The sequence below is a fragment of the Phytophthora cinnamomi genome (assembly GCF_018691715.1).
Source record: "Phytophthora cinnamomi strain GKB4 chromosome Unknown Contig29, whole genome shotgun sequence".
NCBI classification, from domain to species: Eukaryota; Oomycota; class Peronosporomycetes; order Peronosporales; family Peronosporaceae; genus Phytophthora; species Phytophthora cinnamomi.
The window spans coordinates 183,868-199,873 of record NW_027150962.1 but is presented as its reverse complement, the minus strand read 5'-3'; the positions used below and the strand labels follow the sequence as shown (position 1 = coordinate 199,873).

Below are 16,006 nucleotides of genomic sequence, written 5' to 3'. Positions count from 1 at the left end.
ATGTCCACCATTTGACCAAAAGTGGAACACCTCCGATCCCTCCTTAACCTGATTCGTCGCATCACTTTTCAGAGGGTTCAGTTTGGCCAGTCAAACCAACAGTCTCAGATCGCACAGTCATGCTGCCGCTGCGTCAACGCCTCCAGGTCGCGCGCGCCGCCCGCACGGCACGCCCGGGCGCCATCTTCGCACAGCAGCAGCTCCATGCCGCTTCGCAGCCCGCCGCCCGCTTGTTCCACTCGCTGGGGCTCAGCCGCGCGCTGTCCGACCGATTGACGCAGCTGGGTCTCACGTCCCCCACCTCTGCCCAGTGCAAGGCCATTCCGCCCATTCTGGCGGGCGAGGACGTGGTGGTGGCCGCCGAGACGGGCGGCGGCAAGTCGCTCGCCTTCCTCTTGCCGGTGGTGGAGCAGCTCCGCCGAAACCCGCTGCCGCCAAGCGAGATGCGCCTTCCGGCCGCGCTGGTGCTCACCACGTCGCAGGAATTGGTGCGGCAACTGGCCGCCGTGCTGCACCAGGTGGACCCGGAGCTCGCGCGGCTTGCCGTGAGCTTGTCGTCCTCGAGGCAAACGCTGGGGCAGCACGGTAGTCGCGCCTGCCCTCTAGTGTTCGCCACGCCCAGCGCACTGCTGCGCGCCACCAAGCCCAAAGACTTCGCCTTCACGCAGATGGTGGTCGTCGACGAGGCCGACATGCTGCTCAGCGGCGGCTTCGAGAAGGAGACCAAGCAGATCCTCGCCACGATCCGCAATCAGCCGCTGCTACGCGCCGAGCTCAACAACTGCACGGACGCTGGGTTCAAGGACAGAGAGTTCGGCGACGACGACTTCTCCGAGGACCGCACCCAGACCGTCTTCAGTGCAATATCCTCTTCACCGTTCCTCTTGTGTAGATGGAAAATGTTGCATGTTTGCGTGTATTGCTGCTATGATGCTGTTCTCCTTAACCCCCCGTGAGGTGGCTCGTGTGTGTGTGTGTGGTGCATTCCCTTTGTGTGATTTTTACGCCACGATTCCCGACTACGGCAAGCGTTCGGTGCGCCACTACATCGACTACAAGTTCCCGTCCACTGTCTTTGCTATTACTGAGGTAGAAATCCAAGATGTACGTATTGGCATGCTTTTCGATGGTAACTAACTCTTGCATTGGATTTGGTAGGGCTTCCACCGCACTCTGCCGAAGCTGACACTGCGCGCCCGTAACTTGCAAGATTTTATGGCAAGTGGTGACTTTATGGACGAGCAGCACGCGCGTTGCGAGCTCCTGTACCAAATCTTGACATCCACCGACGAGGCAGGAGCGTCAGCAAGTGAGAAGACACTGGTCTTCACGAACTCCATTGCGAGCGCCGACGCGCTTTTCGTCTACCTGCAGAATGAGAAGGGTATGACGAACTGCGCATTATTTCACAAGGAGGTGGACCGTCCCCAGCGTCAGCAGCTCCTGAAGCGCCTCGACAGCGAAGCCGATGCCGACAAGGACCTCGTCGTCATCTGCACGGACATTGCCGCGCGCGGACTAGACACCACGAAGGTGTCCCATGTCGTCCAGTTCGAGTTCGCCAGCGACGTCGTGAGCTACCTGCATCGCATTGGCCGCACCGGGCGTGCAGGCACGTCCGGCACCGTCACCAGCATCGAGTCTTCCGAAAACAACCTTGTGCTGGACAAGATCCGCGAGGCCGGGTCGTCCACGCTGCAGAACGCCTTCAGCCGGAAGCGCAGCCTCCGCAAGAAGTTCAAGAAGGCTCTGCGCCCCAGCAGCAGCGACTACTAGGCTAGCGAGCGCCCCTGAATAGAGTATGTATCTGCCATTCCGTGACTGCGTCCCCTCGCTCGCTGCGAAACCCCTGCCTTGTCGCCTCGTGGCACCAAGATCACTTTCGCCTGCAACTCCGGTCGAGGCGCCAGCTCCATTGCCATGGCGGACACCAGGGAACTTAAGCTGCGCCGAGTCATCGGGTACAATGGTAGGAACGCGATCTACCAGCTACTGCTCCGTCGTTTACTGCGACTGATGTTGTTTTGTTGCTTAGGCACATACCCCGATACGCTCATCTACACGACGGACGGCAAGTACCTCATCTACTCGCTCGGACTCGCCGTTGTGGTCAAGGATATCAAGCGCAACACGCAGAGCTTCCTTCGCGGCCACACAGATGTGATCACGTGTTTGGCGATCTCCAATGACGGCTCGAAGCTCGCGTCCGGGCAGCAGAGTAAGAGTCGTGGTAACAAGGCCCCAGTTATCGTTTGGGACCTTGCTGAAGCTACCAAGCGGCTGTCAGCGTCGGCGGACGGCGGAGACGGTGATCATGGCGATAACTTTGTAGCCTTCCGCCTCGTGCTGCACATGGGCAAAGTGCAGGCGTTGTCCTTCTCAGCGAAAGACAGTTATCTGTTCACGGTGGGTGGCCAGGACGACAATGCACTTGTCTGCTGGAACATGGCGAACGGTGAGCCCATTTGTGGCACGCCGTCCGGGGATGACTCGACGCTTGTGGTCACTGCTTTCAACCGCGAGGCTAACGATGAGCTGCTGGTCACCGGTGGAAACTACATGATCACAGTCTGGCGCGTGGAAATCAAAAACCGCAAGTTCCACGCGCTGCGTGCCAACCTGGGCAACCTCAAGCGTATCGTGACGTGCATCGGTGTGTCTCCAGACGACAAAGTGGCTTACTGCGGCACCAAGACCGGCGACTTGCTCGAGATTTTGCTCGACTGCGACCTCACCAACCCCAACTGTCTGTTCCCACCCGTAGGAACTCACAAGCCGCGATACAGCCGCACCACCAAGGAGCGGTTCAGTCAGGGTGTAGTGACCCTGCTCGTACATGACAACGAGGAGAACCGTCGCTTTGTCTTGATTGGTGCGGGTGATGGAAATCTTGCAGTGCTGAAGCTCGGTCCTGCAAGCGCGGCTTCGGACGGATCGAAGACTCAGCCTATTGCAACAGCTTGTATGGAGAAGCTTATGGGCGGCATTACGGCACTCAGTGAAGGAAAGCACGGCGACTTCTACGCAGGAACGAACCACTCCAACATGTATCAATTCCAGCTCGCCGATGATCCCAGCTCCAATGGCAGCGGCTCACGCTCCAACAACGCCTCTAATCGTCCGGGAAGTGCTGCTCCTAGCGGTACAGGACTACGCGTGGCTCTTCGATCCACCTGCCACTATGGCAGCATCAACGACGTCGTCTTCCCTAGCTCGGCCACACGCAGCCCGACGGACAACTCGCACTTGTTCCTCACGTGCGCCAAAACCGACATTCGTATCTGGAATGCCCGGCGTTGTCAGGAGATTCTGCGCGTGCAAGTACCCAACCTTGTTTGCAACTGTGTAGAGCTCACACGCGACGGAGGACTTGTGGTTAGCGGCTGGGACGACGGCAAAGTGCGTGCCTTCTACCCGGAGAGCGGCAAACTCAAGTTCGTCATCCAGGACGCCCACAACGAAGCAGTGACGGCGATTGCTGTGTGCACTCCGTCGTCTTTCTCGTCGTCCGCATCTTCGTCTTCGTCGTCTTCAGCGCCCGAATGGAGACTGCTCACCGGTGGTAAGGATGGTCGTGTGCGAGTGTGGCGCATTACTCCATCTCGACAGACCATGGAGGCGTCTCTGAAAGAGCACCGCGGCCCGGTGAATGCTATCCAAGTGGTGCAAGACTGCACCGCGTGCGTGAGCGCGTCTTCAGACGGGTCTTGCATCGTGTGGAACCTTGAGACCTTCGTGCGCACCCAAGCCATGTTTGCCTCCACCGTATTCCGTCGTGTGCTCTACCACCCCGACGAAAGTCAACTGCTCACGTGCGGCTCCGACCGACGGATCACGTATTTCGACGCTTATGATGGCGAGGCAATCCGCTTCCTCGAGGAGGCCGCAGAACTTGAGATGCTGGCCATGGACATCGAGCACAGCGGGACGCTGTTTGCCACGGGTGGGCGCGACGGTATGCTCAAACTCTGGCATTACGACAACGGTGAGACCGTGGCCATCGGCCGAGGCCACAGCGAAGCCATCAACGCCGTGAAGATTTCGCCAGACCGCAAGGAGATCGTCACGGTCGGCTCCGAAGGGGCCATTATGATCTGGGAAATGGGCGACTTGCTGGAGCAAGCACGTGGATAATCTTTGCCCGCGCATTCGCTGTTCATTCGCTTTCAACCGCATGCTAGGCCTCGATAACTGAGGAAGTTATTGCCAATACCAACATTTGTTGCCTTTGATTCGATTCGTTTAGTGACAAGGAACTGTGTGTTTCTCACGTATTGGTGTATTGCCAAAAGGATCTGATACCATGTCAATCAAAACGACTGAGGTCAAGGTTGATCTCGCTTGCTGCTGCACTGGTATCCTGTAGCGCCTTCGACTAAACAGTAAAAAGGATTACCCGTCGCATTGAATCGGTGCGCTGTATTCCGACTCCCCATTGCGCATCAAACGATAATGGGCTCGCAACGAGTGCTGACGCCGTCAGCCTGACGGTGCAAGATGTCGACGAACGGCAACAACTCCTAAATTGATTAGCCAGTGCCTAGCCAAGCCATCGTTTGTCAAGCACCACTCCAGTCACTGCAACTCAACACTTCAGCGCAGAGCAGAGCAGAGCCTGCTTCGGACGAACGGGATACCAAGACCAGGACCCGCTTAGCAAATGCCGTCGGTAGCACTTGACCGAACGCGGTGGAACAGCGCCGGCATTGCAGCACCGATGCCAGACTGGCACTTCCAGGCTAATGGAACCTGCACACGTGGATTGCGTTGCCTCGGCCAGCGATGGCACGTGTGTTTCCGCCGGGCGTGACAGCAACCAGCAGGCAGGAAGTGGTCGCGGCCCCCTTCCAACCAACAAGGGCGAAGTTCTTTCAACGGGAACGGCGGCCAGTTCCAGGTTCCAGGCTGTGCAGCCAGTGCCTCGAGGCAAGAAAATCTCAGCACCATCGCAGAGGGCGCTTGCAGCATCCGGACTCGAGGGTAGACACGCGTTCTCCAGACGTGCGTGTCTTTGGCGGATCGAGAGAAAGCTGGATCCTCGAACGGTGCTGCAGGTCAGCGACCAAACGACTGCCTGCCTGCCTGCCTGCTTGCTCGGCAGCGAGCGTTTAACTCGACAGCAGAGCTCGAGTGGATCAACGTAAATGGCAACGGACAACGATGCAGCGATTTTCTCCCCCAAAGACTTCCGGCCAGCTTGATGTGGTTGTCTTCCTGCAGCAGCACTGCCCTGTGCTCACGCGGAGAGTATTACGCTATCGGAGCTGTTCGGTGAACAGTTCACTGCTCTGTGCCGGAGGTCGCATACATGTTGTACCTACTGCAGCGGACCAATCGACCGCGGCAGCCTTACAACACCTCGACTTGGGTCGAGGTGCAGTGCGCGAATGCTGCGGCGTCCCCAGTCTCGGATTCCGAGGAACGATCGACCGCGGCCAAACGCGGACTCTGGGCCGAAGATCAGGGCATGCAAATCCTGCGTGGCCGTGCCTGCGTGCCCGCAATCTCAAAGCGGTTGAAAACCTGCAAAAGGGCCAAACGAAAATTCGGGAAGCCGTTTCCTGAAAAAGCGGCTCGCGACTGAAACGCCCGCACTTCAACTAGAAGTTGCCTTTTTGAGCCTGCGGCATCCAAGCAGCGCTGCGAGGCGCCGTGAATGGGGACGCAATCGTCCCCAGCCCACCGCGCAGTAGCAACGCGCGCAGGAAACTCTATTCGCCCTGATTCGGCGGGGGCTGGGGCCCAGGACTGCGTTCTCGCAGTGAGCCCAACGTTGACGCTGGCTGGCGGCATCGGTCGTCTTTGCTGCCGCATCAGGGCACTGCAAGCTGCTATAGTGCCCCTCTCGGTAGTTTATATGGAGCGCTGGCTGGTCATCGCAAGGCAGGATAGCCGCCGCTCCGCTCGCTGTAAGAAATGCGACTTCGGTCCTCGCGCCGCATATAACCTACGAACGTGGAGACGGGTAGGACTGGGTCGCGGCCAGATGCTGCTGCTGCAATACTGCGAGCCACGTTGGCCACGTTCGCCGCTCGCTGTTGCCTGCATGCTAGGTAGGAGCAGCGACCACGTAAACGCCTCGAGCCGCGTTGCTGCCCTTGCTGTCGCAGACCGTTCGCCGAGGCGAAGCAGCAGCTCGTGGGACCGCCTCGACGGACGCTGGTCGCTTTTAACACGCCATCCCCCCTGAGCCAGTTCGGGCCTTCGCGCGCCTTCACTGCGGTAGACACGCACGCGGAAGCTCGGTGCAGTCGGCGGCGCCGGCCAATGGGCGAGTCGCGCCAGAAACGATGCGACCTCGGCGCAGAGGCACGAATAATAGCGCTATAACAGCGCCATGAGCTCCTTTGACACGGCTGCTTGCAGCTAGACTTGGCCGACGCCAAGCTGGCATTCCCCAATTTCTCTCGCTGAGCTGACTGAGCCTGCACGCGGGTGTGGATCCCACCGCGAGCGTCTCGACACCAAAAATCCCCAAGCTCGGAGCTACTCTCTCACACACGGACAGCCACCCAACCATGAGCATCGCGGTGAACGCGCCGACGCACGCGGACGTGCGCTACTTCGACGGCTCGTGGCTGCAGATCGGCCAGGACCTGCGCACGCAGCGCTGGAAGAACGTGGTCAACATCGACCGCATGCTGCGCAACCACCGGCCGCACGTGGTGCTCACGCACGTGGAGCAGAACACCAACTGGTACGCCAAGACCTTCACGCTGGCGCTCAAGGTGGAGCGCCTCCTCTTCGAGGCCGCGGCCTCGCGCGAGAGCTACCTGGACGAGCAGACGCTGCGCGCGCGCGTGGCGCAGGTCTCGCGCCGGCTCATCGAGCTGCGCAAGCGCAAGAACATGGCCAAGTTCGGCCTGCGGTTGCCGCGCCAGGCTCTTGTGGCCAAGCGCGCGCTGCAGTGAGCACGCCGCACAAGCACACAAGGCACGCAGACACCCCGCCGCTGGGGCATTGTACAAGTATAAGTTAGCTATTGAAAGTGTATTCTCCTGCCGCAGCGCTTGCGGCTAAAATAAATGAATTCAGATGCACAAATGCTCTGGTTTGACTTGGCATCTGCGGTGTTTTCCACCTTGGATGAAGCGATGACAACTATCTCGTCGATGTAGGCAGTGAACAGTGCGTGCTCGCACTCGAAAATCAGCTCGCTCATAATTTTTGGTCTCATTCGCGACGCCGCTCGCGTTTGTTTGTTTATGGTATGTGTGTGTTCACGATAGGACGCTACACTTGAATCGCATCTTTTGCTTTCTGTCGTTGGCTCAGTTGTTCGAGCCACAATCATCACAACCAACTGCACCTTGTACTTCTTCTTCTTCGACACTTGAGCATTGCTCATGCGGTTAAATAAATTACTAGCGGCCTTCACGCCGCGCACGTCTCGATGTGGTGCTCACGCGAAAAAGCTGTTACTTTGCGTCGAGCATCATCTGTCAAGAGGACGTTCAGCATCTTGCCATCTATAATGAGTGGTGCTTGAACCACCACAATAATTATTCTTGTTGCCGCCGCTCACGGATTCGCGCCGAGCATCCCATTTGCTGGGACATCCTTTTGCTGGCAGCGCAGGCACCGCTCTCCGTCCGGCTTTCGCATTCGAATCATCTCGCACATCATGCACCGGCGTGAGGGCATCGTCGCTTTAACCGTCGGTTGGGTGCTCGATGTAGTGGAGATGCCCATTGCAGCAGCGAGCTTGGCTGCAATACCACTTGAAACAGATGAGGGCAGCAGTGCCGGGGCAGACTCCTTCGCGATACTACTGGAATTTGTCGCTTTCGGGACAGGAGAAGACGCTGGCATGCTGGTCGTAGGATCTATGGCGGCGGCAACAAATCCAGACGTAGTAAGCGGTATGCCTGAAGAGTTTGTCGTCGATAGGCGGGGCGAACCGGCTGGAGTTATGGCACCTACGTCGCTGACATCTATGTCGTTGGAAGAAGTTTAGCACGCAAATTAGTAAACGACACAGAATTTGGCGACACAAAACCATACAAGCTCGTACCGCTGATGCTCATTTCCTCACCCGCGTCGCTCTGCTCTGAAGGATCTGCCACCGCGTTACTGATGCTTGAATCAGTAGTCGGGATGACAGCTGCAGCGGGTTCCTTCTCGGTGCGTTCCACGCCGACGGGAGAAGATGGTTCCGTTATAGTGGTTGGTTGATCGGCAGTAGAGTGTGGTTCAATGGGAGTTGTTGAGTCGACACCGCGTGGTTGCCTGGCAGATGCCGACGACTCCACAGGTGCTAGTCGTGCAGCAGCAGCAGCAGTAGACGCTGTTCCAGGAGTATGTAGTGCTTCAGTAGAAGCCCCACCTCCACGCTCGGGCACCCTATTGCTGATGGATGACTCCCGGCTTGAGCTTCGATGTTGCCCCCTCTCGCTAAGCTGAGCCGCCTCTGAGGCTCGTTCACGCTTTACCTCGCTTGGACGACTGGTACGTCGGCTGCCTCGGCCCGCATTCAGCAGGAAATCTAGCGCACTGATAGTAGCCAAACGGAAAGCTTCTCGCTTCTCCTCATGGCTGCCGCTCCCGATCTCTACCTTCCCGACCACAAAATTCCAGTGATGAAGTCGTGCGCCACAGAAGTAATTTGCCTGTCTTGGCAACGTGATATAATTTCCCGGGCTCTTTAACTCATTCCACGCGCGAAGAAACGTATAGCTCTCGTTTGCTTGATCTCCATATATACCCCTGTAATGTTCAAGAGCCTTATCCATCTCATCATACAGCCTTCGCCACGTAAGGGCTTCAGCCTTCAAACTTTTAAGGACATCCATGTGCAAGGTCACCGTTGACGTACCCTGCAACGCTAACCACTCACGTCCACGCACCGTCACCACAGCTTTTGTGCCCTCAAACTTAACACGGAGATCATACGGTTGGCATAGCCGCTCAATTCGCTCGATGTACTTGATATACCAGTTCATCTTGCGCGGCTTCTTCGTCACATTAGATATAGCATCCAACGTGTGGGGGAACTTGTGAATAAATACTGACAGCAACTGGGGCAGAAACGTTTCATGATATGAAAATGTCGGCAAGTCCGCATCAACGTCGTCAAACTCCGATGTCCGTCGGTCGCGCTCCAGCTCACTTCGGCGAGGACTCGGTGCACGTGGTAGAAGCGGAAGACCTTCACGCTGAGTTTCTCTCCTGTACGACTGATCGGGTGGAGATGATGCGGGGCTGACGAGGTTATCCATTGGGTAGTCGTAGCCACCACCATCACGACCATTGCTAGTGACAAATGCAGAAGACTCCTGGTGGCGGGGCGGATAAGGATCACGGGGTGGTGGATAGTTGCGCTTTTCCCATTGCTCTGACCCTGATGCATAGCTGCCATTTCCCACGAATTCACCACGGCTTGCAGACCTGTCTTGATACTCCATTCGCCCGCCATCACTTTCGTACTGTGGTTGCTGGCGTCGAAATTGTTCCTCGGTGTGTGAATATTGCCGACGTGGATCTACATTGCCACCCGTATCTCTAGATCTCGACACAGAAACAGCAGACGACGACGATGACAATGGCGCACTGTCACTTCGACGGTACTCGGGTGGCCTGCTTGCGTAACCCGAAGATGCGGCTGGATATGCTGGAGCACGTTCGTCAGTACTTGAGCGCTCCAGCGACGATGATCGCGACGGCAGCTGGTCTCCCCGCTCGAGAGGCTGCCGCTCATTGCCCATCTTATGTTTTCGATAGGCGGAAGCCGAAATCCGCTTTATTCCAGAAGCTCCAGTTGCTGCTGCGGATGTAGCTGTAGTTGTTCCTCCGGAAGTAGATGGCACAGAGTTGGATATTGTCGCTGAGGGCGTCACTATTTGAGCAGGCACATTTGGTCGAGGCACCGGAGGGGGCAGCGGCGGAGCTTGTGGGGGCAACGGTGGCAGTGACGGAGGTTGTGTCGGTGCTTGTGGAGGTGCTGGGGCCGACAGGCGTGTGGTTTGTGCGGGTCTTGACGATGCAACTGGTGGAGTGGCGGAAGCTGTGGTGGCTGGTGCGGGTGAAGAAAACTTGGTTGGTGGTCTTTGTCGAAGGCCGGAGGGTCTCAGCGACGGCGCTGTCGATCGATTTCCATTTTGTACATAACGCCCTCCTCCAGTGATATTGGCCTGGTTCGTGACGCCAAGCGGCACCAGATCCACGTTCATCTTCCTCCTGATCGCCTGCGCTGGCGTCGTCGTTTTCGCAGGCTTTGCCCGAGGGATTTTCCAGTTTGAGCCTGATGCTGCTGCGGCGGCGGCAGCACTAACCGGCGATGACGCCGCCGAGCGCGACAAAACGTCATCCGCACTAGCATGTCGACTAAGTCGACGCTTTTTCGCGCCTGCCGCCGCAGCTTCAGCGTCGCTACCTGCTTCTGTCGGAGGCCGCCGCGTCCGCGGACGTATCCTCTTCTTCAGTTCATCCGCCAGCGACACAAACTCCTCGTCCGAGGAGACGGACGAACCCTGCACACTGGGCGAGTTGCTGGTGGCCGACATGGACGTGGTGCCGTTGCTTTCGGCCGCCTCCCCGCCTCTCTTCAGCCTCTTCCTCTGTCTCTTCTCCTCCAGCTGCTTCTCCATCTCCCTCTTCTTCTTCAAAGCAGCCCTCTCATTCTCCCCAGGACTACTGGAGTTGCTCCCTCTCCGCTGCTCAACAGGAGACGCAGCGGCGTTTAGACTCAGCCTCCTCTTGCCCTCGGCCTTCTTCCTCCTGGGGATGGCAAAGGGCTGCTCCTCCTTCTTCTTCTCCTTCTCCTTCTCCTTCTTCTTCTTTAGCACGAGGGCCAGCGGCCGCGTGTCCTCCTCGTCCTCCTCCGCCTGCGCGTTGGCCAGGCACTGCAGCTTGAGCGCCCGGTAGCGCTGGCACATGGGCTTGTCCTCGCAGAAGCGCGCGTAGCGATTGGCCAGCAGCTGCGAGCAGAACGGGTTCCCGCACTGGTTGCTGGGCTGCTTCTCCTCTTCCTCTTCTTCTTCTTCTTCTTCTTCTTCTTCTTCTTCGTCCACATAGTCCTCGTCTTCTTCGTCCGCTTTGCGCTCGGCCGCCAGCCGCCGCTGCTCGATGCGGCGCGCGTTCACGCCGCCGGCAGAGACGGGCGCGGACTTGCGCGCCGACATGGTGGAGAGGCCCTGCGCCTGCCGCCGGCGCGGGTCCCTGTCGGCCAAGAGTGTCTGGCTGCCTCTCGGCCGCCTCATCCTGATGCGGTTTCGGTCCAAATAATGGCGGGCGCCGACGTTTGTGGCTTTATTACAAGGGCTCGCACATAGTGGCGGCAAGTGGTTGGGATGGCGTTGTCACATTTTGTTACCGATTAGTGATATTTCGGCACTTGACCAGTAATTTTTTAGGCACTCCGTGTATTTCCGAGTCAATAGTGAAGTCAAGTCGTCCGAGGGGACCAAATTTTGTGCACCAGTCATGTTCAATTTTGCAACGTAGTTGGTCAGTTTTGAGGCCGCCTGCATCTCTCTGCATGCTGTTGTTCCGGCCTACAGGTCGGCCATCTCGTCCGGACGCTCGTTCGGGTTCACCAGGCCGGGAACCGCCAGCTTCGCGGCCATGTCCTGCTTCTCCTGCAGCTGCGTCCGCGCCAGGTTCTCCTCCAGGAACAGCTCGGCGTTGTCCTCGCCCGCGAACTCCTTGATGTTCACGAGGAAGTCGCGCAGGTGCTTCTTGAACGTCGGCAGGTCCTTGGACATGTCGAAGCAGCCGACCACGAACTCCACCACCTGCGCGCGCGACAGGTTCGGGAACGACGAGCCGATCAGGTTGGCCACGTAGTCCTTGAGGAACGCCTGCAAAAAAGAAACGCAAACCAAGTAGAACGACAGTCAGGACAACGAGCCGTAAATGGGTCGAGTTCGAGAAAACAACACACTGCGCACCGAGTTCGTCTGACCAGGCGGCACCGGGCCCGCGTTGGGCACCGACTCCCACAGAGGCACAGCCACATGGTTGCTCTCCACGATCGCAAACATGTGACGCAAGATCGCCGCGTGCAGCTTGAAGCCGAATTTGTGCAGGCGGTCGGTCAGCACGGCCAGGATGTCTTGCAGCAGCAGGAGGTAGAACGAACGGTAGAAACCGGCGGCGATCTGCGGATTCTCCTGGATATTCAACAGCAGCGCAAACAGCGTCGCGAGACCCTATTGTAGCATAAAAAATAGCCACAAAAAGTCAGTAAACCACATTCACAACAAATGTATATGCTAATACAACTCGTACCGTGTCGGCGACATTGCGCTCCGTGTGCTTGAAGGCCCAGATGATCGAGTCCACGACCAGCTTCTGGTGCTCCTGGGGGATGCTGAACAGCGCCTCGAAGCAAAAGTCATTCACAGCCTGCAGCAGCTTGAAGAAGTTCACACGGTGCTCCGGGAAGTCCTCAAAGTTCTTGGTAATCATCTGCAGGGTGCACTCAAACACAGCCTCGAGAATCATCGGCACAGTGGGCGCAATGATGTTCTTGAGCTTGTTGATACTAGTTGCCAGCAAGCTCAGCACCTCTGACTCCTTCGCCGTAGGCGTTGTGTTCTGGTAGTCTGCAAGGATCGTCTCCAAAAGTTTGGGCAGGAAGTGGGTAGCCACGAATTGCCGAGATGAGTCGTCGCCCGCAGTGTGCTCCACAAACGCGTCCATCAGACGCAAACTCTCCTTCTTGGCACTACGCAATGACCGCACCTCCGAGGTCTTCACAGCAATTTCTCCACCCTGTTCTACCATCGCAGCGATGCGTTGCGTATATGCCACGTACACGTTCAGCATGTCCTGGAAGATGTAGCCCATCTGTGAGTTGAAGCCATTGGGTCCAATTGCCTTGCACACCCTCACGTTCGTACGAATGATTTTCACAATCTCCTTAATACCCCGGCTATCGTACAGAATGTTCACATCCTGCGATGCTTGGGACATAATAGACTTCCAGGCCTCGTTGGGGAGGTTCATCAAGCGACCAAGGAGCACTTCCTTTCGGCCAGCATCGTTCTCGGCAGCAAGCATGGACGCCACAGCCTCGTAGAACGTGTGAACCTGGTGCGTTTCCAGGTCTGAAACGATACGAGGCAGCTCCTCCAGAAGCTCTTCCACAAACGGACGGCTCTCGCCGCTCTGAAGAACAACGAATTTGCGTCGGCACTTCTGGGAGATCTTAAGGAAGGTATCGCATGCCATGTCCTGCACACCGGGGTGAAGCTCGTGCATGAACTCGAACAGCTTGTTGACAACAGTGCGTAGGAACTTCCAGTGAGCGCGCAGGAATCGCGGGTACTGACCAACGACGTACATAATGTTAGAAGCGACCACAGCCTTGTTGTCCTTACCGCGCTTCATCTCACACAGTCCGAGCAGATCCTTGATCACCGTAACCAAGAAACGCTTCTCGTTCTCTTCGCTCATCGCACCAGAAATCGAACCGATAGCCCAGCAAAGCGTGTTCAGGTTGTTCCATGACCATTCCGTACCCTCAACCTGAGCCGTAAGCTTTTCCAGCATGATCGTCTCCGTGTCATCGTAGTTCAAGTGCGTGAGATACACGAGCGTCTCGTGCATCGTCTTATACTGCGATAGTGCCTCCGTGTCCTTAGTCGTCTCACGCACAATTTCGCCATTCTCATCTTCGACGATCAGCACTTCCGACGGCTTCACCATCTTCGAGATCATCACGTGACGGACACGGTTCATCACGGGCGACACAAGCTCACGCCGACTGCGAGACTGGTTCTGGAAGCCCGCAAGCGGGTTCATCTGGTTCTGGTCCACCGTGTACAGATCACGCGTGAAGAAGTGCCAGTAGTCCAAGCAGATCTTGAAAATGCTGTCGTCGTCCACCTCAGCAATGCACACAAGGTACGTGAAACCCGCCAGCAGAGCCTGGTGGGCTTCATCGCCGGGAGCAGTGATCGGTCGCTCAATAACTTGAATGTGGTACCGGAAGAAACTCGTGAAGAAAATACTTAAACGCTGAACATACACCTCGTCCTGCTCCCAGAATGGCGTGAACGAATTGCCGGGCGGCAGGATCTTGCCCACCTCGTTCAGGACACCCATGTACAGCTGCACGTACACATTGTTGTACTGCTCCGGGACATCACGCAACTGCGCGATCTCACTCAAACAACTGATGGTATCGTTGCGGAACACGCCAGTCGCCAGGAATTTTGTGACAAGGATTTTGATGAGGTCCGTCTCAAAGATGAAGCCAAGCGGAATCCAACTCAGGAAACGAAGCAACGTCTGAAGCGTAATCTGGAGCAGCGGAACGTGTGTCGACTTGTTCAGCACGAACTCACAGAGCTGCAAATGCGCAATGACAAAGCGTCAGTATGTCCAAGCCAAGCAGCTGAATTATCCCTTGTATCACGCCGTACCTGGAAAATCTGCGTGAACTCGTGGTTGAGGCTTTCCTTCAGCGTCTTGGTCTTCTGCTCCGTGAGCTGGTCCTTGGAGAAGTCGAACACTTCCTCGCTCAGCAGCTTGAGGATGGTCATGTTGTTTTCGCACAAGATCTCCGACGTCTTGCTCGAGTTGACGATGTCCGTGATGAACGACGGCCAGTTCTGCGGCCACTCGTGCTTCAGCACCTGCACGAGCACCAGGTCCATCTTGTTCACGAACATGCGCTGGCTGTGCAGCGTCGACTCGTCCGACGACATCTGCGAGCAATAAAAAATAAAAAAAAAACATCAATACTCAGAAACCCTCCCACCTACACCAAATAACTCCCCACAGCACCCCCACGCACCGACAGCAGCTTGCCGACGATGTAGCTCTTGATGCCCTCGCGCTGGTCCTTGGGCAGGATCTTCCAGCGGTACCGGATCGCGTCTTCCAAGATCTGGAAATGACACACGAGTGTGCGTTAGCCCCCGTCACTGTTTATTGCACCGCCCACTGGCCGCCGCGCACCTGCAGCCCGAAGAACTTGGTCTGGATGCTGCTGGACTGCTCCAGGATGTCGGAGGCGCGCGTCCACGAGTCCTGGTGCTCCTGCAGCGCCACCATGATCTGGTTGGCCACGCGCTGGTGCGGGCTCTTGGGGTCGTTCATGCACTGCACGACCTGGTCCAGCGCCGCCACGTCGAAGGGCTGCGAGAAGTCCAGCAGCTTCTGACCGACTGCCTCCATCTTGCCTCGCTTTTAGCCCCTGGTTTACTCCTAATTAGCAGCAGTCACGGGGCAGTAAAAGTGAGTGCCTCCATCTCCCGAGCCAGCGACGCTACAGTCGCCGCAACTGCGCGGCATCCACTGCCAGGGGCTAGAGCACGTGTTGCAGCTGCTGCAGCGCCGGAAAAGCGGCAGGAAGGCTGCGTTTAGCGCTGCAACAGCGCATTTTCCCGCGATCTCGCACCTTTTCCTCGTCGAATCGACGCTAAAGCCGCCGCGATGGAGATCCGCTCGCCGCTGTTGCACGCACACACGCAGACACTTCTCGCCGACGGGTTAGAACGCGGCTGGGGGCGCGCAAGGGCCCAGGGGAGGCGCGGGGAGCCGCCGCAACGCACCGAAGCTTCGCCGCTTGCGCTTTGTTTTGTGCCTCTGAGCTCTGGAAGCCGGAATCTTAGCTCTCGCGCGGTCATTGGTCGAAAGTGTGTTCAACGAAGCTTCTGATAGGCTGAATGTTATGCTTGCGAATGAATGGCACCAGCAGGTGGTGTGCGCCACACTAACCCGTGTGTGACACCTGAACGACCTGCCAAATCCGATAGCGCCCAATCTTGAAAAGGGCGCGGTCGTTTCCTTCGACAGTCGCACTCGCCGTCGAGCTGCTGCGCCTCCGGAGGCCTTAGCGCCCGATCCAGACCGCGTACAGCTGAACGAACCGCATCTGCGTGTGCGCGAGACGGAGTTCTATCTATCCGCGCAAGAATCGCTCTCAAACTCGAAGTACTCGCCGCGTAACTCCCCGCGAAAGATTCAAATCAGAGAACATAATATAAAATGCGGTCGCCAGCCTCCGCTGCTCGCGCCGAGGCGGCGGCAGCGGCCGCCAATCAGCAGCAGGAGC

General features: G+C 57.4%; 5 protein-coding genes across 5 annotated transcripts; 3 read left to right on the top strand and 2 right to left on the bottom strand.

Moving 5' to 3' along the window:
- Positions 1–119: 119 nt before the first annotated feature.
- IUM83_09936 (DEAD/DEAH box RNA helicase) lies at positions 120–1,776 on the top strand (the record flags this gene model as incomplete). The annotated part of the gene is made up of 3 exons (XM_067934411.1): positions 120–851; positions 1,006–1,089; positions 1,159–1,776. 3 exons carry the CDS (start codon positions 120–122, stop codon positions 1,774–1,776), a joined length of 1,434 nt encoding a protein of 477 aa, XP_067793433.1.
- A 78-nt stretch (positions 1,777–1,854) lies between these two features.
- IUM83_09935 (Cilia- and flagella-associated protein 52) lies at positions 1,855–4,134 on the top strand (the record flags this gene model as incomplete). The annotated part of the gene is made up of 2 exons (XM_067934410.1): positions 1,855–1,969; positions 2,036–4,134. 2 exons carry the CDS (start codon positions 1,855–1,857, stop codon positions 4,132–4,134), a joined length of 2,214 nt encoding a protein of 737 aa, XP_067793330.1.
- A 2,384-nt stretch (positions 4,135–6,518) lies between these two features.
- IUM83_09934 (uncharacterized protein) lies at positions 6,519–6,911 on the top strand (the record flags this gene model as incomplete). The annotated part of the gene is made up of 1 exon (XM_067934409.1): positions 6,519–6,911. One exon carries the CDS (start codon positions 6,519–6,521, stop codon positions 6,909–6,911), a length of 393 nt encoding a protein of 130 aa, XP_067793247.1.
- A 610-nt stretch (positions 6,912–7,521) lies between these two features.
- Positions 7,522–11,198, bottom strand: IUM83_09933 (RWD domain-containing protein 1; the record flags this gene model as incomplete). Its single annotated transcript, XM_067934408.1, has 4 exons — positions 7,522–7,826; positions 7,902–7,934; positions 8,015–8,257; positions 10,373–11,198. The coding sequence occupies 4 exons, from the start codon at positions 11,196–11,198 to the stop codon at positions 7,522–7,524; spliced, it is 1,407 nt and encodes a 468-aa protein (XP_067793271.1).
- Positions 11,199–11,492: 294 nt separating this feature from the next.
- Positions 11,493–15,126, bottom strand: IUM83_09932 (CRM1 C terminal Exportin 1-like protein; the record flags this gene model as incomplete). The annotated part of the gene is made up of 6 exons (XM_067934407.1): positions 11,493–11,798; positions 11,889–12,149; positions 12,229–14,295; positions 14,370–14,654; positions 14,744–14,836; positions 14,908–15,126. 6 exons carry the CDS (start codon positions 15,124–15,126, stop codon positions 11,493–11,495), a joined length of 3,231 nt encoding a protein of 1,076 aa, XP_067793329.1.
- Between the last annotated feature and the right edge of the window lie 880 nt (positions 15,127–16,006).